The sequence below is a fragment of the Callorhinus ursinus genome, unplaced genomic scaffold, assembly GCF_003265705.2.
Source record: "Callorhinus ursinus isolate GAN/ISIS: 27379988/994484 unplaced genomic scaffold, GSC_fseal_2.0 scaffold6, whole genome shotgun sequence".
Taxonomy (NCBI): domain Eukaryota; kingdom Metazoa; phylum Chordata; class Mammalia; order Carnivora; family Otariidae; genus Callorhinus; species Callorhinus ursinus.
The window spans coordinates 66,090,385-66,116,684 of NW_027397068.1; the positions used below are offsets into that span (position 1 = coordinate 66,090,385).

General features: G+C 36.7%; 1 protein-coding gene across 11 annotated transcripts in view; it reads right to left on the reverse strand.

The window, feature by feature from the left end:
* SYNE1 (spectrin repeat containing nuclear envelope protein 1) overlaps nucleotides 1-26,300 on the reverse strand; it is a 336,369-nt gene that overhangs the window by 76,269 nt on the left and 233,800 nt on the right. For all 11 annotated transcript variants that reach the window (XM_073894098.1, XM_073894101.1, XM_073894100.1 and 8 more), the window contains 16 exons: nucleotides 25,641-25,837; nucleotides 24,479-24,611; nucleotides 23,979-24,161; nucleotides 22,608-22,757; nucleotides 21,643-21,819; nucleotides 21,029-21,184; nucleotides 17,007-17,162; nucleotides 14,457-14,627; nucleotides 12,593-12,726; nucleotides 11,987-12,191; nucleotides 9,587-9,769; nucleotides 8,861-9,007; nucleotides 6,752-6,906; nucleotides 6,190-6,337; nucleotides 3,890-3,984; nucleotides 613-847 (listed from right to left, as the gene is read on the reverse strand). In XM_073894098.1, coding sequence (XP_073750199.1) covers nucleotides 613-847; nucleotides 3,890-3,984; nucleotides 6,190-6,337; nucleotides 6,752-6,906; nucleotides 8,861-9,007; nucleotides 9,587-9,769; nucleotides 11,987-12,191; nucleotides 12,593-12,726; nucleotides 14,457-14,627; nucleotides 17,007-17,162; nucleotides 21,029-21,184; nucleotides 21,643-21,819; nucleotides 22,608-22,757; nucleotides 23,979-24,161; nucleotides 24,479-24,611; nucleotides 25,641-25,837 — 2,625 coding nt within the window. The remainder of the gene's footprint in view (nucleotides 1-612; nucleotides 848-3,889; nucleotides 3,985-6,189; nucleotides 6,338-6,751; nucleotides 6,907-8,860; nucleotides 9,008-9,586; nucleotides 9,770-11,986; nucleotides 12,192-12,592; nucleotides 12,727-14,456; nucleotides 14,628-17,006; nucleotides 17,163-21,028; nucleotides 21,185-21,642; nucleotides 21,820-22,607; nucleotides 22,758-23,978; nucleotides 24,162-24,478; nucleotides 24,612-25,640; nucleotides 25,838-26,300) is intronic.

Below are 26,300 nucleotides of genomic sequence, written 5' to 3' on the forward strand. Positions count from 1 at the left end.
AGATGTAACCGGAAGATAACACGTTGGCCCTTCTGTGCTAGTAGGAGGCAGACGAAGCCATGGGGGGATGAGGTCTCCCAGGAGAAAGGAAGCAGCAAACAATGACCTCCAAAGCAAGAGGAGACATGAAATACACTGGGGACGACTGATCGGAGTGCTAGGAGGGTGCCATCTAAAGGGCTGGAGGCCCAGGTTCCCAGGCAGATGGAAGGAAGGGGCCAAACCAGGAATGGACCAAGAGCTCAGACAGAACTGAGACTTTAATCTTTTCTGGAATACTCAAGTTAATGTTTAAATTGCTCATGGTTATAAATCAATGCACAGTGCTCCGTTCCTGGCCATTGCCTTTCCTTCCATGCTGAAGGTTAGTGAGCTGCTGGGAGGCACTGGTGTGGGCCATGGATGGGGTCTGTGAGCGGCTGGGCCCGACCAGACTATCATTAAATACAGCCTTTGTAATGCAATCAGATTGTAAGTTCCTGTTGATACTATGGAATGATATTTGTCCTCATTCCAGTGTCACTCCAGGATCCTGGTGAAGAACTGAGGTGAGGGTAAGGTGTATAGTGGAAATGTAGAAGAGGTTTAAAAAGCCTGTGTTTTGCACCTTACCTGCACTTCATCAAAGAGGGTCCTTGCCTGTTGCAGTGGTATTAGGACACTTCCAAGAGCACTCACGGGAAGATAGGACACTTCAACCAACCATTTACGAAGCTTCTCTGCCATCTCCCTGTATCGCTGCCACTGGCGAATCTGGCTGTCGATGATGCCCCTCCTCTGTTGGGCCCTGCGAATCACTCCCTGCCACTGATTGCTGAGAAGTGTCAATTTCAGGTTGAATTCGTCCCTGGTGCAGAAATAATTACACAGGGAGGAAACATTGTTACCCTGGATGCATTTACATATAAGTCATGTATATACACAATGTATATACACTTGATGACCCTAATGAGCCCTGAGAAGTGATTTAGGGCAGAGGTTTTCAAATATCACACCATGGTCTTTTATCAGGTCTGTTTCAAGTAATTTTTAAAATTAATAACTATTGGTTTCTGCAAACAGTGAGTATTTTCATGTCTCAGCACAGGTTAAAGGCATATCTGTAAGGTCACTAATTATTTCCTGCCTGAATGCAGAAGTGGGGAGAGAGCACAGGGTAGCAGATTCAGTGGGAAGGGGCCCAAACAGTGTATGCAGCAGGTGACAGCATCTTGTGAGTGCTACAGTGAGAGGGAGAAAATCAGGACCAGGGAGCCTGGGTGGCTCAGTCAGTTAGGCGTCTGCCTTCAGCTCAAGTCAGGATCCCAGGGTTCTGGGATTAAGCCCTGCGTTGGGTTCCCTGCTCAGTGGGGAGTCTGCTTCTCCCTCTGCCCTCTTCCCCTGCCTGTGCTCTCTGTCAAATAAATAAATAAAATTTAAAAAAATAAATAAAATCTTTTTTAAAAAAGAAAATGAGAACCAAACTTTTTTATAAACCTCCATCTTCAGCCGGAATTATAACACATTTCAGCTAGAATCATAAGCCACTTAAATAAAACCATGTTATTTAAAAAAAAGTTTTTTAAAGATTTTTATTTACTTATTAGAGAGAGATCACGAGTGGGGGGGATGGCGTGGAGGAGCAGAGGCAGAGGGAGAAGCTCCATATTCCCTCACAATAAACAGCTCTAATCTTTAGCGAATTATTCCACATATTAATCTAAATTGTCCCTTTTACATTTTAAACCTACTTCATTTTGTTCTTAGAAAAATGAAAACTATGTAGTCATCACTGTCTGTATGAAGGCTGTCCACATACTTAGTAAATTTTACTTAAGTGTTCTCAGTTTCAGGCTAAATAATCTCAGGTCTTTTAGTTTGTCCTTTCTACCTCTGTGTTTTCTACCTTTAAAAAATGTTGGTAGTTTTTTAGGAAGTTTTCCTTAACATTCAATTTGTAGCTCTAGAACTGATTTGTCCAGTATCAAATAGAATGAGTTTCTTTGTAAATTAGGGTGTTATTCACATTTTAATATTAAAGTGTAACATTAATTGTTTTTCTCTATTGTGTTAGTTTTGTTTTGCTTCCTTAGATACACAATTCTCTCCTTTGAGGGTGGCTTCAAATCTGAGGTGAACTTAACTCTTGTGGACTCCTATATCGTTGACATGTCCTATCATCTAGGCCTACTCTAAACCTTGGTTCTGTAACTAAATGTGTTACTGGTGCTTCTGTTTTTGAAAGGAAATTCTGATGTTAATAATCTAATTGCAGTAGAATTAAATGTGATGAATTAGGTTTATGAAACTGCCCTAGAAGTTACAAGCATCTATCATCTCTGAAGACACCTCACTCCAGGACTTGAGAATGTCCTACAACAGGGAAAGTGCCCCACACACTGCTTTTCCATCAGGCCACTATCCAAGATCTCTTTGGAGCCCTCGCCCTTACTTTCTGTAGAGCCCAACTGTCCTGAGCCACCTGCCAGCCCGCGGAAGTACTTAACACATGATGTGGTTCTCATGGCTGAACTTGAACCCTAAAACACAAAACTTATAAACAAACGTTTAAAACACAATACATTTGTAATCTGGGGCCTTCATGCTCTAATCTGAATATTTTTCTTCTCTTGCAATTTTCAGAAGCATCCTCAGTCCAAACCTCCCATTTTCCTCTCTTCAGTGTTTCTCCTTAACTGTTAACATTTACAATTTAATAGATGTTAGCTTGTACGGGAATTTTAAATTTTATTTTACTTACTGGCTTAAACTTTTATAATACTTTTATAGAGTTGACCAAGGGAGGATAAGAAAAAGTTAATTGCATTTGAATTTGTTTTATTTTGAGGGCCTTAAATCCTCAGTAAAGCTCACGTTTAAGTTTGGCTTACTTTGGAATAGAATAAATACGGTATCACATTTTGTTGTTCCAAGCTTAACCATGAAAATCTTTCATGTTACCTCCAAAGAAATATCCTCTTAAAACTGAAATTGCTTCAAAATGTTAAAAAAAAAACCTCTTAACGAAAACAGTGATTAATGTTCTTTTTTTTTTTTTGGAAAAAAATACTAAGTTAATTATAATCACAGTTACTGGTCCTTGATACGGGAAAGATGTTCTTATGTAAATGTATAAGTATCAATGAGGTTTATACTCCAAATATCACTACATAAGGTAGATGGGGTAGACTAGATATTGTTTCTAGGAAATGTAAATACAGCACGAAATCAGCAATTCACATACAGGAAGTCGAAAGAGGAGCTAGATTTTACCTCTTCGTTTTCAATAAAGAGGTAATCTGCTAAGTAAATGAAGAGGAGGCAGAATTTCAACGTGTCAGAGTGTCATCTGACTTAAGGTGGCAAACCATTTTCAAGCCTGGAATTACCATGGTGTGGGAAAGCTGGCTGGTCCTGACTAAAACCCAGATATACAATTCTGTGGCTAGTTGAATGACCTTGGTCATATCAGTTGGCATTTCTGGGCCTCAAGTTTTCATCTATAAGTAAGAGAGATAATCTAGTGATCTCTGTGCTCCTTTGAGGAATAGAATTTCTGTAACTGTATGAGATGAGTAGAAGCATCTGTTTACAAACCATTGATACATCATTAATACAAGTTGTTCTGATCTATTCATTAATTCCAGTCTCCTGCAGAGGTCTGGAGAAGGTTGGCTAGGTGATTTCCAATTACTCTATGTCCTTCATGTAATATAATAGCAGTTCTTTAAAAAGATTCAATACTCAGCCGTTTCAGTGATTCAGACAAGCCTTTCCTCCAATTACTGAGGCTCCACTGCAGTACAATTGCCTGAGGAAGATTAGACATATGCCCTCTAATCGGCTCATTAAAAAGAAAATGACTAATTTACTGAAACCTTTCTTCATAATAATGTATCAAAGATCCTACCTGTCATCAACTTGACCTTGTTCTAGAAGACGCTGCCCATCAATAATGATCGAGTGCAAAATCTGCTGGCGACTGAACATCTCTGCTTGAAACAACTATTATTTGAAAAAACAGAAAAACATACTTTTAGAGTTCCCAATTTTAGTGACCAGTTTTCTAGTAACTTCCCCAAAATTCTGGTTTAAGCAAGGCTTTGAAAAATATTTCCAGTCGTATCAGGATATGTGTGAAATCCTGAAGTATATCCAGAATGTATTTTTAAACAATCAATTAAGATATACTTAACGTTTAGTTTTTGCTTACAAAAACTAAGTGACTAAAAGTAGAATTATGTTTCCCTTCTTTCAAAATCACCTAATAACACTGGTTAACATGTAATTTGTATTCTTGTTTATTTTCAGGTAGAAAATAGCTTAAGACCTTTCAGAAAGTTGAAAAAGATTTAAGAAACCCCACATTTTTCTTTTCTTTTTTATCCGAACTCACTGTTTTTTAATCTAATTTGGTTGATAAAATTATTTCATTACAAATTCAACAAAAAGTTTTTCAAATTATTTCTACTATGTTTTAAACAATTTTATTGAGATATAATTCAGATACCTTACAATTAACCTATATAGAGTGTATAATTTAATGACTTTTAGTATAGTTGTAGACTTGTGCAACCATCACCACAATTGATTTTAGACCAAAAAGAACTCCACACTCAGTGATCACTCTCCATTTCTTCCCAATTCATGAGCACCAGGTAACCCACTAACCTACTTTCTGTCTCTACAGATTTGCCTACTCTGGACATTTCATGTAAATGGAATCATGCAATGTACTGTCTTTTGCGACTGGTTTCTTTCCACTTAGCATTATGTTTCCAACGTTGATCCATGTGCAGGATGCATCATCTCCACATTCCTTTTTATTGCTGAGTAGTATTTCACTGTACAGACATACCAATTTTATTTATTCGTTCATCAGCTGATGGATATTTAGGGTTGTTTCCATTTTGGGCTATTATAAATAACACGGCTATGAACAATATTCTTGCACAAGTTTCTGTGGACAAATATTTTAATTGCTCTTGGGTATAAAGCTAAGAGTGGAACTACCAGGTCATATGGTAACTCTGTTTAATATTTTGAGAACTGCCCAACTGTTTTCCAAAGCAGCTTCACCATTTTACATTTCCACCAGCAATGTATGAGGATTTCAATTCCTATATACCCTCATCAATACTTGCTGTCTTTTTCACTATAGCAATCATAGTGGGTATAAAGTGATATCTCAATGCAGTTTTGATTCATTGTCTTTAATTCCATCTTCAGTCAACTCGATAAAATTGGACTTAAAAATACCTTACACATAGTTAAAGCCTCTATTTTTAAAATTTAAGCAGGGCGCCTGGGTGGCTCAGTTGGTTAAGCGACTGCCTTCGGCTCAGGTCGTGATCCTGGAGTCCCGGGATCGAGTCCCACATCGGGCTCCCTGCTCAGCAGGGAGTCTGCTTCTCCCTCTGACCCTCTTCCCTCTCATGCTCTCTATCTCTCATTCTCTCTCTCTCAAATAAATAAATAAATCTTTAAAAAAAAATAAAATAAAATTTAAGCAAAATGCTTTAAAATTAGTTTCATTCTACGTTCCTTTAAGCTTTTCTCTGCTTTTAGGTAAATCCTATTTCTCCATTTGTGTATACTTCAGAAACATGTGGGCCAATGTGGTTATAAAAGTGAACAGCAAAATTGAGACAAACAGCAAATTAATTAATTTGCTTTTTGTATCTAGTTCTCTCTTTGGTGTTTCTTAAGAAATAATTATAATGCCATTTGATCAGGAGGTACTCTTGGAGGTATTTGATAACTTGATTTCCAAGTATAAAATAATGGGTATTTTTTTTTACAGAACACTCAATTTTCATTTATCAAAGACTTGTGATCAAAGCATAATCGCTCAAGCAACTAGCCTTGGCAATATTAACGTAGTATGTAACTCAACTTGAAAATTGTCTAACTTCCTGCATGCCTTCCACACACACCCGATTCCCCCCACACATCCTCCATAAGTAGACTTTTACCACAATTCTGGCAGTATACATTGCAGGATATTGAAGGCTGCCACATTTTTAAAACCAACTATGGAAGCAAAGAACTGGACCACATTCAAGCTTAAGAAAGAAGGCAGAACAATGCCTACACGTGAGCAGACTCAGCCCAAGATACAGTGCCTGAACTCCTTCACATGGCATTGTACAGCCTTTTCCAAAGACTGAAAACTGTTTTACTACCCAAAAACCTACCGGCATAACTTACCTCATGGGCTCTCTGCTGCTCCAAAAGATGCTGATAGTTGCCTGAAATCTCGACGGCTAACTTTTGTTCCGTTTGAACAAGGAATTCCATCCATGTTTCACATTTTTCCAAGAAAGTCTGGTGTTGCAGCAAAAATGACTGCAACTTACTGACAAAACAAAGGAAAAAGAATAATGATTACATTGTTGTTTGTTAGTTCTTATATTGTCAGCATATAAAACCAGATTAAATAAATATCCTCTGCCTCCAGTTTTAATTTGACCACCACAAAGCTTTCAATGTTAGGTAGTAAATTTTTTTAAAAAAGAATAAAAGTTTAAAATGGTAGGTTTTCAAAATGATAAAATTATGTATGTACCTTTAATATATTCTTATGAAAAAGAGTTTTTTTTTTCTTTTTTGTTAAAACACTATTTCGTACATCAAGCATGGGAAACCATTTCACAATCTGAGTTCGCCACTTCTAGTTCAAATTTTGTGAGTATCACTTGGAAGACTTGGAATTTATAAATATGCACAAACCATGCACTTATATCACCCAAATATCTCTTGGTTACTCTACCTGAATCTTTCTGTGGTCTGAGAGGAGATCAGAGACCAGTGTCGGTTCAGGTTCTGCATCCTTTTGATTTCTTTATCATTCAGTGGTAGCCTATATCCAAGCTCATTCAGACGGTCTAGGTCAGGTGCCATGCTGCTGAATTTTAGCATCTGCCCCTGGAAGCAAGATTTAAAAGCCAGTTTAGCACTATGGTCAGAAAAGGCAGAGTTCTTTCAAACTGCACAGTGACCTTCTGATTTCAGGAAGAAGTAGGTCTTTGGTCTCTCCTGCATTTCTAGGCCACTGACTTGTCATCTCCAGAGCTGCAAATAAAGAAGAGCTGTGTCTCCTAACCCATTCCCCTGTTGCTGCCCCCACTGCCACAGCTCCTCACTAGCTTCCACTGAATGTTAGCAGTTTACGTGAATTACTTACTTGCTGATGGATGAAAATCATGCTGATGACTGAAAAGGCTTATTTCTTACCCTTTATATTCCATTTGTCTATGCTAATCTGCTCCTTTATTATCTAATAACAATAAGAATATTTATAATGGTAACCATTGTAGTAGTAATAGCTAACGTTTCTTGAGCACTTATAATGAACCAAATAATACTATAAGAGCTTTACAGGTAATAACTCATTTTATTTGCAAAACAATCCCCTAAGGTAAGTACCATGACTATTCCGACTTTATGAAGGAAAAAAAGAGGCTCAGAAATGGGAAGTGAATTGTTTACGGCCACCCAGCTAGTAAGTGGTAGAGCTAGATAAACAAGAGCCACTGAGTGCTTGCTAAATGAATGCGATCCCTTTTGAGCTTTGATGTCACCACACATTATCCTAGCAGCTTCAGTTTTAGGTCCTTGGCCCCAATCCCAAAGTTGGTGAGACTCGGCTGACAAAGCTTTCAGAGTTCCTCTTTCCCTTTAAACACAGGACAAAGCTGTCTCTTCTGGTTTTCCTGTGGGCATTGTAACTCCACCTAGGAAACTGGCTATAGGAAGAGGAAAATGGCAGGACACCTTTGGCTGTGTGTGTTTTCTCTTTGCATGCTCTGAAATAGGCTCATTACCATAAAGACAGAATAAATCTTTCCAACTGTTGAAGTCAAAAGCGTAACAACAGCCTTGGCAGATGGCAGAATTTTCATGGATAGATATCAGCCGTGAACAAAACTGACAGGCAGTGGTCCTTCTCATGGGGCTTCCAGACAGTGAGATACTATTCCAGCAATACTATTCCACAATAGTAGTCACCTAATCACATGAACGTAATTAAATGGTATGTAAAAAATTTTGAAGAAAAAAAAATAGTGTGCTATGAAAGTGTGTCATGGGCAGCCTGACCATGAACAAAAGGGGAAGCTTTCTTAAGAGAGTGACAGTGAACAAAATGAACAAAAGTTCGTTCCTTTTGGTGGCAAGGGAGTTGGTGCAGACAAAAAATGAATTCCAGAAAGAGGTGACATTATACACACAGATGCTAGGAAAGTACTGTGATGGACACTGAGATGAACAGGGGTGAAGACAAGACCCTTAGGAAGACGGAAGCCAGGTCCACTGGGCATGAGAATCCACACTGGGTTTCACCCTGACAGCACCCTGAGGAACCTGTGGAGGGTCTGAAGCAGAGGAATAATGTGATGAAACTGGCATGTCTATTGTTATCGTTTTATTTACTGAATGTTTAAGATAGTTAATAAGTAAGTAAAACCCTTTAAAAGCAAAAGATCATTCTGGTAGCTGTGGGTTGGAGGGGTTGGGGTGGATGCACAGAGGGCCATGGAGGCTGTTGCCAGGGTCCGAGACATAGGCAGCTTGCCTAGGAGTGGACGAGGGTAGAGATGGAGATGGGAGGCTCAAGGGCTCCGAAGGAGGAAGTGACCCACTGGGCAGGGGAAGGGACGAGAGGTGGGAAGAAGGAGTGAGCTGGAATCCTAGGACTGCCCCTGGCCAGCTCCCATCCAGGGTGTGAAATCAGTGTGTGCATGGCAGCAAAACAGAGCTGGCAAGGGTTTCTTTGGAAGCTCAAAATAAAAAGCAGGCCTATGTCAGGAGTTGTGAGTATTCCTTAAGATTTTGAGGACGAATGCTACCAGATCTAGGCCTAGGACTGGAATGTACTTACCTTAAGTTCTTCCATCCTTTCCTGGATGGTTGAAAGGTCAGACGAGTGGCTAGGGTCCTGCCCTTGTAATATTTCCTCAGCTTCTACTACCCAGGCTTCCAACGCTTCCAAGCTCTTGGTAAAGGTTTCATAGTCAAGAACTCCAGCCTTTTTTTTTCCCCACAAAAGAAAATAGGTATTTAGATATCTAATGAAAGGGCAATTGGATACTGAAATTATTTTTCATATTCTTGTGTCAAATTTCCATCCTCAAGATGCCATAACTAAAGAAACAAGGCTACATGATTTAACCTTTCTTCTCTTTATTCATGTAATTTTTTGAAAACTTAGAATTACTCCTAGGTACCATGCATTAATTGACCAATTAAAGTCATTTTTAAAATATACTACCAAACAGAGAAATATTTTGATTCTTGGCAAAAACTTGTTCTATAAACATGAATGTCAACACTAAAGCCATTTGGTACTTATTAGTCGAATGTATTTTACTCAGTATCATAGAAGGGAGCACTGCTTTAGGGGCAAAATCATATTGCAAAGAATAGTGTAAGACTCCCACCTTCCCTTGTCCTCATTGGAACTTCCAAGTTCACTTACTTTTTAATTCTTTGGTCTTGAAAGAGGTGTTGTCTCAATGATGAAAAAATTTTCTTTTTCTGTGCTTAGGCTCAGATGTTACAGAAAGCCAATTTATAACACATCCCGAATATGAGCTCTGCAACATACCTGTAACATAGTCTGCTGCTTGCAAAGAGCCTGCTCTAGGGCACATAGGTGCTGACTCAAAGACAGCTGATCAGATTGAATGGCTGATGCTGCCGAAGCATCCACTTGTTGCTTGAGCTGCTCTCCCAGCTCATGGAGAACAAAAAGGGAGTCCTTCACTGTCCCCAGTCCTTTGAGGAGGTCCTACAGATGATGAAAATATGTCTATTATGAAAAAACATGGTAAGTGTACTCCTTAAATTGATAATCAGCAAAGGACCACACATCTGGAAACACTCAATTCTTACTTATCAAATTATTACACTAAATAACCTTCACCTGCAGAAAAATCATGAATTAAATCTGACTTTCAAAAATGGATGTGTGTTAACATTTTTAGAGATACATGTACTATTCTTATAATAAAAGCCACATAGGTTCACTGTAGGACATTGGGGGAAATGCAGAGAAACATACATAAGAAGAAACATTATCTACAAGCAGAGCCAATAACTGGAAATATTTGGGCAGGTTTTTCCTATCCTTTCATGTAGTTGATATCAAATCAAAAACATAATGCTACATTCCACCTTTTCTTGCTTAATATTATACAGAAGGGATGAGTTTGTCAACAGTATCTTTTATACACATGGCTGCATTAGAGTGATTACAGCAGATCTTCCTATCTCAGTGGAGCCTAGAACTCCAGCAATGGCCCTGGTGAGCAGGGACTGAAGCAGACTGTATCTCCATTCTTTTCCATGGCTTCTCTGCCCTTCACTTTTTGTGGGACACTCTTAAATGCTCCAAATTTAAGCCAATGGAAATTCCCTGTTTCTGGTTTCCATCTACCACTAAGAGATGATAAATGACTGGTTCTTCTACTTGTTGCTGGTGCTCCACCAGATGGTGGAAAGAATAGAGCCTGCTAGCAAAAATTAGCAATTCTATTCCTTTTCTTCATTCTGTTTACACTTACATTTTCAAGGCCTAATTACGTCTAGTAAAGGTTTTATCCCAATATAAATGTAGAGTGTATGATATTTTAATCATTATATGTAGGATTAAAAAGTTTACAGTAATACAAAAATGGGAGATAGCTGTGAAAATTTGTTACTTATTCTTCTGTGTTGGGATCAGCCAAGATATTTATCTTGACATATGTATAAATTCACCATTTAATAAACTTAACTAATTTGTTTTTGCTTTAAAAAAAAAAAAAAAAGAACAGAGCCTGCTATACCTAGACAGTGAGTCCTAGGAGAGGGAGAAAAACAAAAGGCAGCTTTGACCTTGACATAGGTCTTAGACAAATTTGAGAAATAATTTGGAGCATTACCCCCTAAAATAGGTGTGTATGTATCAATTCAGGAGGACTGAAAATTAAAAATGACAATTCTGTAAGGATAAACTATGTGGAAGGAGGAGAGAAAAGCATTATGTTATCTTTATCTCAAGTATTAAACTTTAGATCTTAAGTGATTATTCAATATTTGTGTGAAGGCATTAGAGTAGGTTGAAATTTATGTGCTTTTTTATAACTTGCCTAATTCTAATAAACTGATTTGGGAAAGTTTACAAGAAGATCTTTGAAACAAGTTCATTAAAATAAAGACAAATAAGGACAAATAGTAAGAACCATGTAATGGGTGAAACAAGAGAACTTTTTCTGAAAACCTAAAGTAGTTTATTGGCAACTTCAGTGAGAAAAAGAAATATTAAAAAGCTATTAAAAAGAGGTATACCAGTAAATCAGGAGAGTAAGACTTCCTTCTACTATTAAATTCTTAGAAGAAATAATTATGTTGATGCTTACATAAGAAATAATGGACCTAACTAAATACCTTTCATGGTGGATTTTTAAAAGATAAAACATTATTCTCCATACTCTCTTATTTCTTTTTTTTTTTTTTTTTAATTTTATTTATTTATTTGAGAGAGAGAGAGAGAATGAGAGATAGAGAGCATGAGAGGGAAGAGGGTCAGAGGGAGAAGCAGACCCCCTGCTGAGCAGGGAGTCCGATGTGGGACTCGATCCCGGGACTCCAGGATCATGACCTGAGCCGAAGGCAGTCGCTTAACCAACTGAGCCACCCAGGCGCCCCATACTCTCTTATTTCTTAATAGTGACAAATGTGTAAAAACAACCTAAATCTTCACAAGGATGGTACTCCATTAGGAAAAAATGGGAAAACAACTCATTTATAAAAAAGAAACAGTGGGAGGGAACCTCTTAAATCTAATACATGTGCAACTGTGTTCTGAAAACCTAACAGGCTCTTTGATACTTAAAACAGTTTTTGGATAGCTGTCCCACATACTGAGACCTACTAAAAGCTTACACATATCAGCACTAGCCTTGCTAAACTTGAGATGGCTAAGACTGGCACGGTGGGAAAACACCAGCGTTCCTAAACATACATTGCAATCTTGAATCCATGTAGCAACTTCGTCATCAGCAATGTCCTTGTTAGTGGCTGCTTTCAGGAGCTCGTTGGTTTGATCCTCCTGCTGCTGCACTGTAGAAGCACACTGTTTGGAGTAGTCCTTGTATCTCTGCCAAAGTTGAAGCAGGGCTTTGCTGGAGTACAGCTGCTCAGCAATCTCTTCCAGCAAGTTATTCCATCTGGAAACAATAGGCAACACTCATGGGCAGATTAACACCTCTTACCAAATGCTGTTATTTGCTCTTTTAGTTTTCACGATCCTGCTTCATGTAAATATGGGAATAATTCAGAGATGCCTCATTTTTATTTGACATAATTTTACCAGGTAATATTCCCCACTCGGAGTTCAAAGGCACAGAGTAGAAATGAGGTCAATTTTGGGGTATATAGCAGTTTTAATCTCTAAGTCTCTTCATGACACTTAGTTACCTTAAATTCATTTGTGAAAATTGAAACATTAGTAGAATAGAACCTGTAGAGCTCAAATTCAAAATGCCAGCAAGTTTTAATTGCATTATTATTTGTAATAAGGCTGTGATATAAATAATGCATAACAGTGTAAAATTAGCATGCAACATACCTCATATTGACATCTTTTAACGTGTTGGTAAGAGTTTCTGTCACAGGTGGGTGACACTCTTTTAACAGTTGGTTGGTGACAGAGCCAAACCTCTGTAAGTTCTTTTCCTGTTTTTCCAGATCATCTTGAAGATTCTGCTCCCAAATTAAAAAAAAAAAAAAAAAAGCACCACAGATGACACGACAGGATGTAAATTCTAATAATCAAGTTTAAAAGTAATTTATAGCTGTTCCCACAAATATGTACATAAAAATACGTAAACCATGACTTTGTTCTGATGCTTTGTAAATTTTCTTTAGGTAATCATTTCTTCTTTTATAATTTTGTTCTTATGGGTGTGAAAAGGGATTCCTAACAACTAAATGTTCTTACAGTGGCATCTGGAATTCTGCTGGGAAAGCTCACGTGACTGTCCTTGTCCGTCACCTAGTAGGAAGCTATGGCAGTGATATGCGTGCAATCTGTCACACTGGTTCTCTTTGCTATTCAAAGTCAAAATCCAGGTCTCCATTTTATCACATATCTAGAGTTGTTCTACCAGAAACTCTGGATAATCAGACCTTAAGAAGTCGTGGCTTTTCTGAGTACCACTTATAAGTTCTATCTCTGGGTGTTCTTCCTTGCAAAGAATATTTATTAGACAGGCTACAGACATGGCACAGTCTTCTACCAAGGACTAGTGAAGGATCCTGAAAAAAGACACTTCCCTGCAAATACTGCTGGAGTGCTAGACTCAATTCTTAGTAAAACTCTATAAGTGACGCAGGCTACAAAAACCCAGTTCTGTTTAACACCAATATCTGATTGCCATCAAATCAAAATCCTTTCATATCTTAAGACAGCATGTGCTGGTGTTAAACACAGAATGGGCTAAATTAAAAAGTACTTCTAATTGCCTCAAAGGTATAAAATCTGTTTGCAAACTTCCTATTCTCAAAGCAAGTTTTAATGATTCTCAGTATCTGCAACAACTATTTAAAGTTTAAAGAAATTATGTATATATACACTTTACTCTTCCTCCCCCCCCCCATCCCCAAGAAAAGGCATTCCCTGATCGGAGAGTCTGCATCTGAGGTCAGCAACATATAAACTTTCATTGCCAAGCCAGGGAAATGGACTTGTGTCAGGAGGGTACATGCTGGGCTCTTGCTGGCATCCTATGCCCTGAGGGCCTATCCTGCCCATCTTGTATCCCAGTCTGCATGAGTCAGCCAGGGAGAAACAGTGGCCACAGGTAAGAGTGGCAATTGGTGCATGATGCGCAGGGGAGTGAGGGCAGCAGCTGACTCGAAGGCAGGGGCCTGAGGTAGGAGACAGTGCTCTGCAGAGTCAAACAGCAGTGAGGTCATCCTATATGACTACAGTGATGATGGGCACTCAGGAAACCAAGCAGTAAGCACTAGAAATATGTAATCTAGTAAGCACTAGAAATATCATACTATGCTGAACGGAAAGAAAACAACTTGATAGTTTACAAGTTTACCGTTTTGTCTTTCTCTTTGTTTTCTTTTTACTCCCTGAGAATATGTTAGGAGAAGTAGAAGAGAGAAAGGGAAGACATAAAGGCAGCAACAATGGATCAAGGAGGTTGGTTTGTATGTAAAATCATTTTATAAAATGCATTCATATGGATACTGACATAATAGAATTTTTAAAATCAGTAAGTTATATACCAACTAATCCAGACATTTGGTATCCACAGGCAAGTTTAAGTTACAAATAAAGCAGGTAGGATTTATTTTAAATATTTAAAAATAATTAAATGCAAACAATATACAGCAATATTCCAGGATGCTGTTCATGTTTGCTTTTTACTTTCTCAAATTAAAAAGAATATTAAAGACGGGTTATATGCATCCCTTACCTGAAGATTGTCTACCTGAACTTGTACAGCTTCTAAAGAGCCAGTCAGCAGACGGAAGCGGGAAAGAGAGTATCTGGCCTCCATGAGGTAGCTGTTTATCTCATCAAAGGCTACCTTGTGATTGTTCCATTGGTCAAACACGGACTTCAACAGTATCTTTAATTGCCCAACCTTTGAAAGAGACAGATGCTTCTTATAATTGCATAATATTTAAAATGTTAAATATTTAAAATGTTGAATACGTGTTGAATTGATGGAAACAACATTAATATTTAAGAACTTCATCAGGGTTTCAGGCATTATAAATAAACTAGAAATAAAAAATTTGAAAAGAATGACATAGCAACATTGACATGTATGTCTTTTTTCTCATTAATTTTCAGATTTTTATTTAAATTCCAGTTAGTTAACATACAGTGTAATATTAGTTTTATGTGTAGTATTTAGTGATTCATTACTTACATACAAACACCCAGTGCCCATTACAAGTGCCTTCCTTAAATACCTATCACTCATTTAACCCATCCCTCCACCTACCTCCCCTCTAATATGGTTAATGTAAGGTTTGATCAATAATTTAGAAGAAAGGATGTAGTTACATTATGCAACTTTTAAAAAATTTTTTTATTTTATTATGTTAATCACCATACATTACATCATTAGTTTTTGATGTAGTGTTCCACGAGTATGATCTCAGGTGATTTTCATAACCTCTTTGTGCCTCAGTTTTTTTATCTATAAGATGGGGATAATAATTATAACCACCTCATAAGGTTGTTATAAGGATTAAATGAGTTAATGCATTTAAAACAATAAATAGCCTATTTCTTCTTTGTATTATTTTTGTTTGCTTTTCATGAGAAGGTGTTTCTGTGAATGAATCACTTAATTTATTTATATAGTAAATTATTTCCAAGATTTGTGATGATTTTATAAAAACACATAAAATTAAATAAAACACATTTAAAACTGGGTTAAGGATAAGGTAAGAACAGACTAGAAAGCTGCACCAGGAGGGGTACATAGACTGTAAGAAGCTGTTTGCTGTATGCCACGGATCCCAGTCACTTAATCTGTTTGTGCCTTAGCTCCCATCTCTGCAAAGTGTGGATGATAACTACTTGCACATGTGTGTGCAGGGCAGTAATTGTTTTTACATATATTTATTATTGGAGAATTCAGCACTCCATTAGGCACAGATTTATCAAATGTCTTCATAGACCTTACATTTTAGTGAGAGGAATTTAAACAAACAAGGAGGCTGTATCCTCTGTTAGAAGTTGATAAATAATCTTGATAGAAGCGAAGCAGAGACGAGATTCAGGGAATGGGGGGTAGGGAGGTGGAAGCTATCATTTAAAACAAAGTGAACAGGAAAGCCCTCACTGAGATGGTGCACTTGAACAACGAGTTTGTGGAAAGGGAAAAACCCATGTGGATACGTCCAGGAGGGTGTTCCAGGTGGAGGGAAGAGCCAATGCAAAGCCTCTGAGTGTGGAACACGGCAGTGGAGTTCAAGAGTAAGGAGAGACCAGAAGCAAAATGAACCTGTGGGACGGCAGCAGAAGATAGGTCAGAGAGACCATGGGAGGCCAGCTCCTGGGGGTCTTGGGGCCCTCACCAGGTTTTGGCCTCATTTTGAATTTGACAAGAAGCTATTGGGAGGTTTTGTGCAGATGACTGGTGTGATCTGGCTTCCATTTAACAGGACCTGTCTAGTATGGAGGCCATTGAAATAATCAAGGCCAGCAAAGATATTGACTTAGACCTAGGTGTAGGCTATGGAGATGGGGGGAAGGGTTGGATTCTAGATTTGTGCTGAAAAAAAGACTGACAAGATTGCTGATGGACCAGACATGGGGAATGAAAGAAAGGACTCCACATCTTCTACCTATGCAACCAGGCAGAGCAGTCATTAACTCAGATGGCAGAAAACGTGGGTCCGTGGGGGAAGAACAGGGGTTGGTTTGGGCATGGAAGTTTGAGATGTCTAGTGGTCATGCAAGAGGAGCTGTCTATAAATTGGATTTCTCTCTCTGTCTCTCTGTGTCTACAGTTTAGGAGAGAAATCCAGGCTAGGGATATACATTTGAGAATTGTCTGTACCTAGATAGTATCTACGGACATGGGAATGGATGGGATTATTAAAAGAGTAATGTTCATAATAATGTTTATTATAGGAAATATCCAAAGCTAGAATTTATTTAAAAAGAGGTTAATAGGCGTGCCTTGGAGGCTCAGTTGGTTAAGCATCTGACTCAGTTTTGGCTCAGGTCAAGATCTTCCAGGTTGGGAGATGGAGACCTGTGTTGGGCTCCACACCCAGTGGGGAGTCTGCTTCCCATTTGCTTCTCCCCCTGTGCACACATGTGCTCTCTCTCACACACACACAAATAAATAAAAATCTTAAATAAAATAAAATAAAGAGGTTAATGAAGTAGACTTAATACAAAGAGATAACGTAGAGATTCTGTAACTATTTACTCAGTTATTTTAGGAAAACCAAATGCCATGACATGTTTGGAGTCAGGTCTCCGCAAGCAATATTACCATGTGGTCTAAATTTGCCCAGGTTTGGTTGAGCTCCCGCAGCGTGCTCATGACAACACCAGAGACTTCTTCTTTCTTGTTCTGAATCAAAGCAAGTCCATTCTGCTCAATTTTCTCCACCTCTTTTTCTTTTGCTCTAATCAAATCTTCTAGATCCTAAAAGATTAAAAGCAGTCATTTTAAATTGTTCTATTATGGAAGTCTGTGGTGCACTGAGCCATTACAGCCTCATATTCTCCAAGTTTAAGTAAAATTTGATTACCTAAAAGATAAAGACATGGCAACATGTAATTTTTTTTCAAGAAGTTAGAAGAAAAGAAATATATGTAGGAAATGGTAACATGATTTATATACTTCTGTTGGAAAAGTTACAGAGTCCTAGGCCATAGGATGAAATGCAATAGGATGGTATTCTCAGTATCTGAGTTTAGTTACATTTCTGCTACTATTAAGCTATGCCACTTTAAGTTAGAAACTTCCACTCGGTCTGTTTCTTCAGACAGAAATCAGAATCTCCTTTAGCCTTTCTCCCTGATTCTATGTGATTATGAAAGGTTATAGGCTTTTTTTTTTCACGAATCAAATCCTTATTTTCTTTGGGATATGCATTTATAACGGTCAGTATGAAATCTTCAAAAAAGAAAATACAATGACGCAACATTCTGGAGATCATCCTTAACCATCCATTATAATCCTAATTTATATTTTAATGCCATTGGAAACTTTGGAAAGCTCAGTATGGCAGGCTGAGACTGCTATCAACATTTCATGGATAAGTGGGAGATCAAGTCATACACCCTGTCTTGGATCACAGAGCTGGTAAGGCTGGGAGATGGGATGAGAGCCCAAGCCTTCTGAGTCTACTGACTCCCAGCACGGTGTTGGAAGCGAGTCTCCAAATATGACTTGTGGAGAGGACATAAATCCCAGGTTCAGGCAATGTGCGAAGCCATATATTAAGGTATGGGTGCATGCTTATATTCAGGAGTATATCTCCAGAACTAGAAATGTAGATATGTAGGCCTTGGAGGTTAAAGTGAAGAAAATTTCAAAATAATGTATATGAAATGTCTTTTAAGCTGTTAAAAACCTGGCAAATGTAGGATAGTATTAGTCTATTCAGTTATTTGGTAATCAGCCATGAGTCAGTACTGATTTATTTTTCTCTCAATTATCATGAAGCTGTTTTCTTCTTGATGTATTAATTAGAAATTCATGCACTTAGTAGCCTGAGGAAATCATTTTTGTTTTTAATATTGTGCTTTCATTTCCATTTCATAATTCTGTCAATATTTTGATAGCTTTGATAATTAGCCAGAGAATGAATATAGTGATTACTAGGGTTACAGGTCCTTTATACAGTATGGAAAACATCATTAATTTTACTATTTAAGGGTTTTTCTCTCTCTACTTCTTTAAAAGGGTAACCATAAACAATCCTTCCCATATGTCTTTAATATGATTCCAAAATCCAGCCATTGGAATTAAATTTATCCTATTTCTTCACAGATGTTAACTTTTTTAAGGAACAATATTAAATGAATGATCCACTACTTAAAAACACATCTCTAAAATGGCCTGCAGGCTTATGTTGGCATAAGAGCAAAACCCAGAAAGGAAACAAGACTGAAATATATATTTTGTACAAAATGAAAGTGTGTTTTCCTTTCCTTTCAATAATAATTAAAAGCTGATTCTGTTACTGATCAATGAAGGAAAAAGCCAAACCTAACATTTTTTTGCTACAATAAATCATTCTTAACTTGAATTAATTCATAAATATTATTTTTTATGTTGGTTTAAATTAATAAATCACCTCTGAAAGTGTGGGAAAATATTCAAGATGTTTTAAACAAAATAAAGCTTAAATCCAGTCACCGATTTAAGTCTGCTGGCTTGAATTTCACACTTTGGTCCAGAGGAACAATTTCTCAAAAATGACAATAAATTTTTATCAAGGTTTGTGGTACTGCCAAACAGAACCTGCCATTAAGCTGTTGTGATTTTTATGTGATGCCCCAAAATAACTGGGTGGGTTACTTTCATTCTGTTCTTTGTTAAAAAAAAAATGACTACATTTGAAATCACTAGTTGGCATTGTGTGTGAAGTTCTTTAAACCACATTTCAGGCTTTTCCTCCTGACACTGCCAGGTGTGACCTTCTGTGAGACTAAAATTTGGGTCTGGAAGAGAGTAAAACTTGGCCAAGCTTCCACCACATTTTCTGATAGTAACATCTCTGTTAAATAGAAGACATGGGTCGTGAAAAGAAACAAAATGGAAAATGGCAGAAAAAATGTACATGAAAGGGAAGACAAAAATAGCGAGAAAAAGTAGGAGAGAAAGTAGAAAAAAGGAAAAGTTAATGTATTATTTCAGTTTTAATAGTAAAGTTTATCACAAGGATATCATGAAGAAGCACTAATCTTACTAACCCTAACACTTAAATGATCTTTTAACTTTAATGGAAACATTTTAATTTGAGTTTAAGAGGTCTGACTTCTCATCCCTCAAAGTAAAATTGTGAAATTCTGGATTTTTCTGTACATTTTGGTATATAAAATTGATGGCCAAAATTAGAAATACTACTGGCCCCTGGAAAACTGGAAATGCAGTGAGACTAGCTGATGCATAATTTTGGTCTTTAGTCTTTTATACACCCATCTTCTGATGTGAAGCATTTTTTTAATTTCAAAGTATTTCTCTATATGATAGTTTTCTTTGCCACTTTTATGCACTCTGGAAATTATAATACATTAGCTTGTCAACCCAGCACAAGGGCATCTGCTCTTCCTTTTCTGAATGGAAAAGCTTGAACTGAGAACTTAAATATATCTCTCTTTATATGTGTCCCCAGAAAAAAAATGCTAGTTGGAAGGAAGATCATTATGAAAGGCCTTTCTTTTTGAAGTCTACAATAAGAAAGCAAGATTCAGGGAAAGGAGTGTTTCTGTAGAACTATTTCACAGTTGAGTCTTCAACTGGTCTTTGGAAACACTACAGAGAACCATCACAGCTAATCTGTACATTAAAAATTATTGAATTATTTTAAAACTTTATTACAGCACTACCTGTAATAACTCACATTTCTTTTGTATAAACAAGAATACCTGAGCAAATGTTAAGTGTTCTGAAGTCACTGGAAGACATTGAGAGTGTGCTCACTCCACCTGAACCAGAGATTCTTATCACTAACAGCAGAACAAGCAGAGGCTGTTGAATGCTTCCCATGGGACATGGGGAAAGTACTACTGTCTCCTGTTAAGCACTCTGCTCCTTAGAGCTGAAAACAGAATTCAATCAAGTCTCTAGTGCTAACTTCCCTTTACAGGAGATACAGAGGAGAGAAGAGCAAGGTCAATCACATCTTAAAGGAAGTCCACAGGCTAATCCTGAACCTGGGGCCAATCTACAGGTTCTATGACAAGTTAATTGTATTAAAAAAATATTAAAGAGGCTTAAGAGATCTGATAACAAATGTAGCATGTGAACATTGCTGTACCCTTATGTGAACAGATTAACTGAAAAAAAAGACATTTTAAAGAAAATTGAGGAAACAGTATTATGAGTTTAGCATGGAATATTAAGGTATTATTGTTAAAACTTTTGTGGTGATGATGTTATTATGGTTACATAAGAAAATGTCAATTTCTTAGAGATGTGCACTGTAGTGGGCAGGAATAAAATGACATGATGTCTGGGGTTCACTAGAAAAATATTTAAGAAAAGAAATAATTCAGGCAAATATGTCAAAATCTTAATAATTATTAAATTTGGTGATCCGCATAGAGGGGTCAGCAGCATTCTCTACTTACAAGTATGTCTCAAAATTCTCATAATTTCAAATTATTTTAAATAGGTGAAAGAACATAATAGTTAAAAAAAATCTCTGTAAACTCACATAATCTGAGAAATTCATTACTGAACAAAACTGTTTTCAGTATTTAACTCTCAACTCCCAGGACCTGAGAATTATGCCACAAAACTATGACATATGCCTGCCAGCCACCGGGACAAGTTACCTGACAGTCTTTCATTGCATTCTGAACTGAAGCCTGATCTCCAATGCGATGTTGTTGCTTTAGTCTATTTTCCTGGGTTTCATACCAAGTTTTCAGACTTTGTACATTATTTTCATATTCTGACCAAGATTCCAATAAGCCTTCCAACAGCTGGATCTGAAAAAACATAATGAAATGAAATGTGCAATTGTATTTTAAAACTCAAGCCACTATTTCCTCCAATTACTCAAGCCACTATTCCCTCTAAATTAAGAATTCTTCAAATACAGTTTATTATATATATGATTAAAAAGTGAATCTTACCAAGTGTGAATCAGTGGCTAGTACTGATAAGAAAATAAAGAAGTCAACTTAAAAGAAAGGCAAAAGAAATTAAGAAGCATCTTTTAAAAAAGTAAAACAACACATAATAGGTGAAAAGTAGAGGATGTATAAGAGAAAATAATGAACAAGAGTAAAGCATGTTTAGAGCAATGGGATTCAGTGGTGTCCCCTGCAGAAACATTTGTGTGCTGTGTGTAGCTATATTACTTGTGAAATGAGTTTTCTTTATAGAGTGTGCCTGTTCTTGGCATTTTCATGTAAATATGGACAGCAGAGGCCACTTGGCTTACCTTCTCAGTCACTAGACCCTGCAGGATTTGCCAACTTTTATTCATGGCTCCAAGTTGCTCAGCAAAATCAGTCTTATCACTGCGTTTACTTTCCACATCCTGACTACTGATTTGTAGCACAGACTGATTCACAAAATCAACTGTCAACTGTTTACAGTTAATATCTATCTTAAAACCCTGAAAAGTGAAGGGAGAAAATAAGAAAATAAGATTATGCATATAAATATCTTATATTTTATCAGGAATTGGAAAGCCTCAAGTAGCCTTAAGATTAATTTTATCATTTCTATGATTTAGTCCAAATGGCACAATCTGTGCCTATTTATATAATGCATTATTATCAGAAGTTGAATATATATATGACCATCCTGAATTTATAAATTTTGAATTTATAAAAATATTGAATTTGAATTTATAAGAATTTTAAAATTTTGAATTTATTAATATGTTGAACAGAAATATATGTATATATCTTATGTAGAGGATGTAGAATTGGATAAATTGTATAATCTCACTATAACATATTTATAAATTATAGCATTTTTTCTTTAGAATTCTTTTTTTTTAGTTTCAGATGTAGTGTTCAATAATTCATCAGTTGCATATAACACCCAGTGCTCATAACATCACGTGCCCTCCTTAACACCCATCACCCAGTTACCCCATCCCCCACCCACCTCCCCTTCAGCAACCCTCAGTTTGTTTCCTAGAATTAAGAGTCTCTTGTGGTTTGTTTTTATGATTTTTTAAATGACACAAAATCATATTCAAAATTATTCCTAATACCAGACAACTTTACTATGTCTACAACTAGGGAGGCAGTTTGCTTACCCTTGTACTCCTATCTGGTCACCATGTATGAAACATACACTCTAAAATCTGATGTGCATAATTTGAGTTTCTGAGTTCTTTTGAATAGAACAGTCCTAAAATATGAAAAGTTAAAAGAAAAAAAATTCCATTACCTTATATTTCTGAAGGTATTCATGAATTGCCTTGTAACCTATTGAATTTTTTATATTCTCCTCATCCTTTTGAATAACATTTTCCATGAGAGAAATCCAAGTCATAACTTCAGAAATGGCATGGCGGGAAGGCAGCTTATCCATTTGGAGCTGCCCAGTAAGGGAAAGAATAAGACACAAGTGTTAAAATTCAAACCAAAATTCTGCCAAACTAAACCTAAAAACCCTACATTAATACGTATTAGTGTACAAACAGAGATAACAATTCCTAATGACATCTTTGGATCTTAACCTCATTAGAAGCTTGAAATTAAACATTAGGCAAACACTGAACAATAATAGTCATCTTATGTTCACTTGACATCCAATACTATAAACACTGTATAAACATTAACTAATTAATCAAAATTCCAGTAAGAAGAAAATATTATTCTTATTTTATAGCTAGATTTATGAGTTAAAAAACTTAACTACAAAACATTCAACAGATGTATTTTATTAATTATCTTGTAAAAATTTCTGTGTATTATGACTGAGGAATGTTAAAGGAAGAAAGAAAAATACCACACTACAAACTATCATTTTCTAGATTTTTGGCACTCTAATGTTTATTCCTAAGAGCATGGCCAATTTCCTTACTCTTTAACTAAAATATACTTAGAATTCTGAATCTTGCTTGATCTAGCATACATTTTTGTAGGTATTTATTATAATGATTTGGAGAAACAAAAGCAATCATTTAAGATATTTATGGACTTCTATGTGGTGCAGGAAGATAGAGATGAGTGTGAGATGTTTCCTGCCACCTAGAAATGTGTAGCTGCTGACTAGGAGGGTAAGACAGACATTAAACACAGCTATCATACCTAATAGAGTAATGAATACCAGAGAGAGAAACATATACCGTCTGAGATCCAGGGAAGGGAGGTGTATTTCTAGATAAGGGAAGTACTTAGGTTTATTGAATGCCAGTTGTTCTATTGTAGGTGAGATTATAGGTCTTTTATACATACTGTGATTGAATCCTCAGAACTACTTACTTTATGAGGGAAGTGTAGTGACCCACATTTTACTCATGAGAAAACAAAGAGCTTAAACACGGCCAGATGAATGTTCTACTACACACACACACACACACACACACACACACACACACACACACAGAGTAAAGAAGTCCTTGGAAGCTATGACATTTGTAGGTATGGCTTTGTAGAACAGTTCACTTTCAGTATGCAGAACAATGAAAGAGAAAAGGCAAGATGTCCATGACAAAGCTGATTTAAATTTGTAAGTAAAAGCAGATTAGCACTCTTTTCATTTGATACTGCTTAAATCAACTATTATGATTTAAGCCTATGATTATTTCTATACCTGGTGGAGCTTCTCCTGTACAGTTGGAATATTTGTCAGCAGGTCAGTCCACTGGCTATCAATCTGTGACAGCTCTGAACGTAGGGCAGCTGTGTCCACTTTCTTTAATCGAAGAAGCTGATTTCCAGTGCTCAGAACAGATGATTTCAGGGAAGATTTTGCATCCACTTCTTTGGAAAACTCCTAAAAGAAGTAGCAATGTTCAAACTGGGACTAAATAGTCTGACCTTTAGAGAACCATTTACTACATAAACAAATTTTCTTTACATCTTGAAGGGGAGTTATGGTAAACACTCCAGAGGAAAACAAAGGCACACCATTGCCTTGAATGAAAGCCAACAATGTAGCCATTCCTTGAAAATTGCTTTAATGAGGCAAGGTTGAAGCCTATTATTTTGCATTAATTATTGACCACACATAGTTAACATTGACAAATTCTCTATAGCTTGGCTTATTAAGTAGAGAAAATTGAATCAAATGCTTTAGATTCTTAGGCTCACCAGGAAAGCATTTAGATGATCACGGACCATTTCCAGTTCTTGTGGGACTGTCACAGATTGTTGAGTCCAAAATTCTAGCCTATCTTTTGCAGATTGTAACCAGTGAATAAGTTCTGCAGATTCGCTTTGATATCTGTAATTATATTAATGAGCCTATTAAGTAAACATCCGATACATCTATTCTGCTAACCCATGTTATTCAGCAATGCCAATTTTAAAACAAGAGACACAACAGGTTTGGGAGAATAATGTCTTGCATTCACACTCTCAATTTCCCTTCAAATTTATACTGTGAGCAAGTTTCAGCTTTCCCATTTCTAAGCTGAATGTAAATATATATATATATTAAACGTATATATATACACATGTGTGTGTATATATATATAATATATATATATATAAGCTGAATGTACACACACACACACACACACACACACAAACACACCTTTCTCCTACTCCTTCACATTGAGGCTATTTAGAAAATATTAAAGTTCTTAGAAATAAAGGTGGCATAATTGAGGCTATTTAGAAAATATTAACAGTTCTTAGAAATAAAGGCGGCATAGAAATAAAGTATTTCATCATGTAAAAATCAACCTCCACTTTTCTTGAATACTTCCTATTGCCCTTGAGAAACTTTACTTTCTCAGACATACTTTCCTTCCATCTCTCCTTCTAAGGTTTTACTTTGACCATCCAGGTAAAGTCAATAGGCAAGGGAGGATCAAAGGTCCAAGATAAAGTGCATTAAGCACTTGCTACCCTGCCCACTTCTCATTACATGTTTATATAATTATATAAGAATCCAATGGGGGTGGCGCCTGGGTGGCTCAGTCGTTAAGCGTCTGCCTTCGGCTCAGGTCATGATCCCAGGGTCCTGGGATCAAGCCCCGCATCGCATCAGGCTCCCTGCTCAGCGGGAAGCCTGCTTCTCCCTCTCCCACTCCCCCTGCTTGTGTTCCCTCTCTCGCTGTGTCTCTTTTAAATAAATAAAATCTTAAAAAAAAAAAAGAATCCAACTGGGGGCTTTGTTTTTGCCTTTATTTTCCAAAATATGAATTAAGTGCCTAGAGGGATCATCTTTGTCAAGTCCCATACCCACTAGCCTTATAAAGGCTCTTTAGCACTAATCTATAATGATGTATAATAGTCATTGTATTACCTGGTCCAGTGCTTCAGTACTGTTTCCAATCTGTGAAGCTCCTTAGACACTTTGTTGGTATTATTTAACCAGTGTTCTCCAAGTTGATTTAGCTGGCTTTCTAGATCTGAGCAGCTAATGGATATGAGCAGTCGTTTCCCATCATCTAATACCTGATATAATTTGGGCTGGTATTCATTAAGGCTGGATTTCAAATGCTAAAATTGATTGGAAATACTGGGTCAAAAGTTTGGACAATGCAATTTTTCTCTTTAAGAATTATAGTTTCTCTGGCACCCATAATGTTCCCACTCCCTTTTAGTCAGACTTCAACTATTTGCACCCAAGTAAGATCTGAAAATTTGAGATGGCTCATCCATATCTAAGTATAGATGTTATTTTTCTTTCTTTTCTTTCTTTCTTTTTTTTTTTGTAGTAACTTCAGGTACATTTAAAACTACCAAGCTATAAGAATAGCATGACATCAGCATAATAACACCAGCATAATAACACCACAGAAAATGTTTGGTAGAGTTTGAATTTTCAAAGAGCTCTCTTATTAAAAAAAAAAAAAAAGATCTTTCTTATGTTCTATTATAAAGCAAACACTTAAAATCTATCTGCTTTCAACAATATCATTAGCTTGAAATAAAAATAAAAATACTTAATAAAATATTTGAT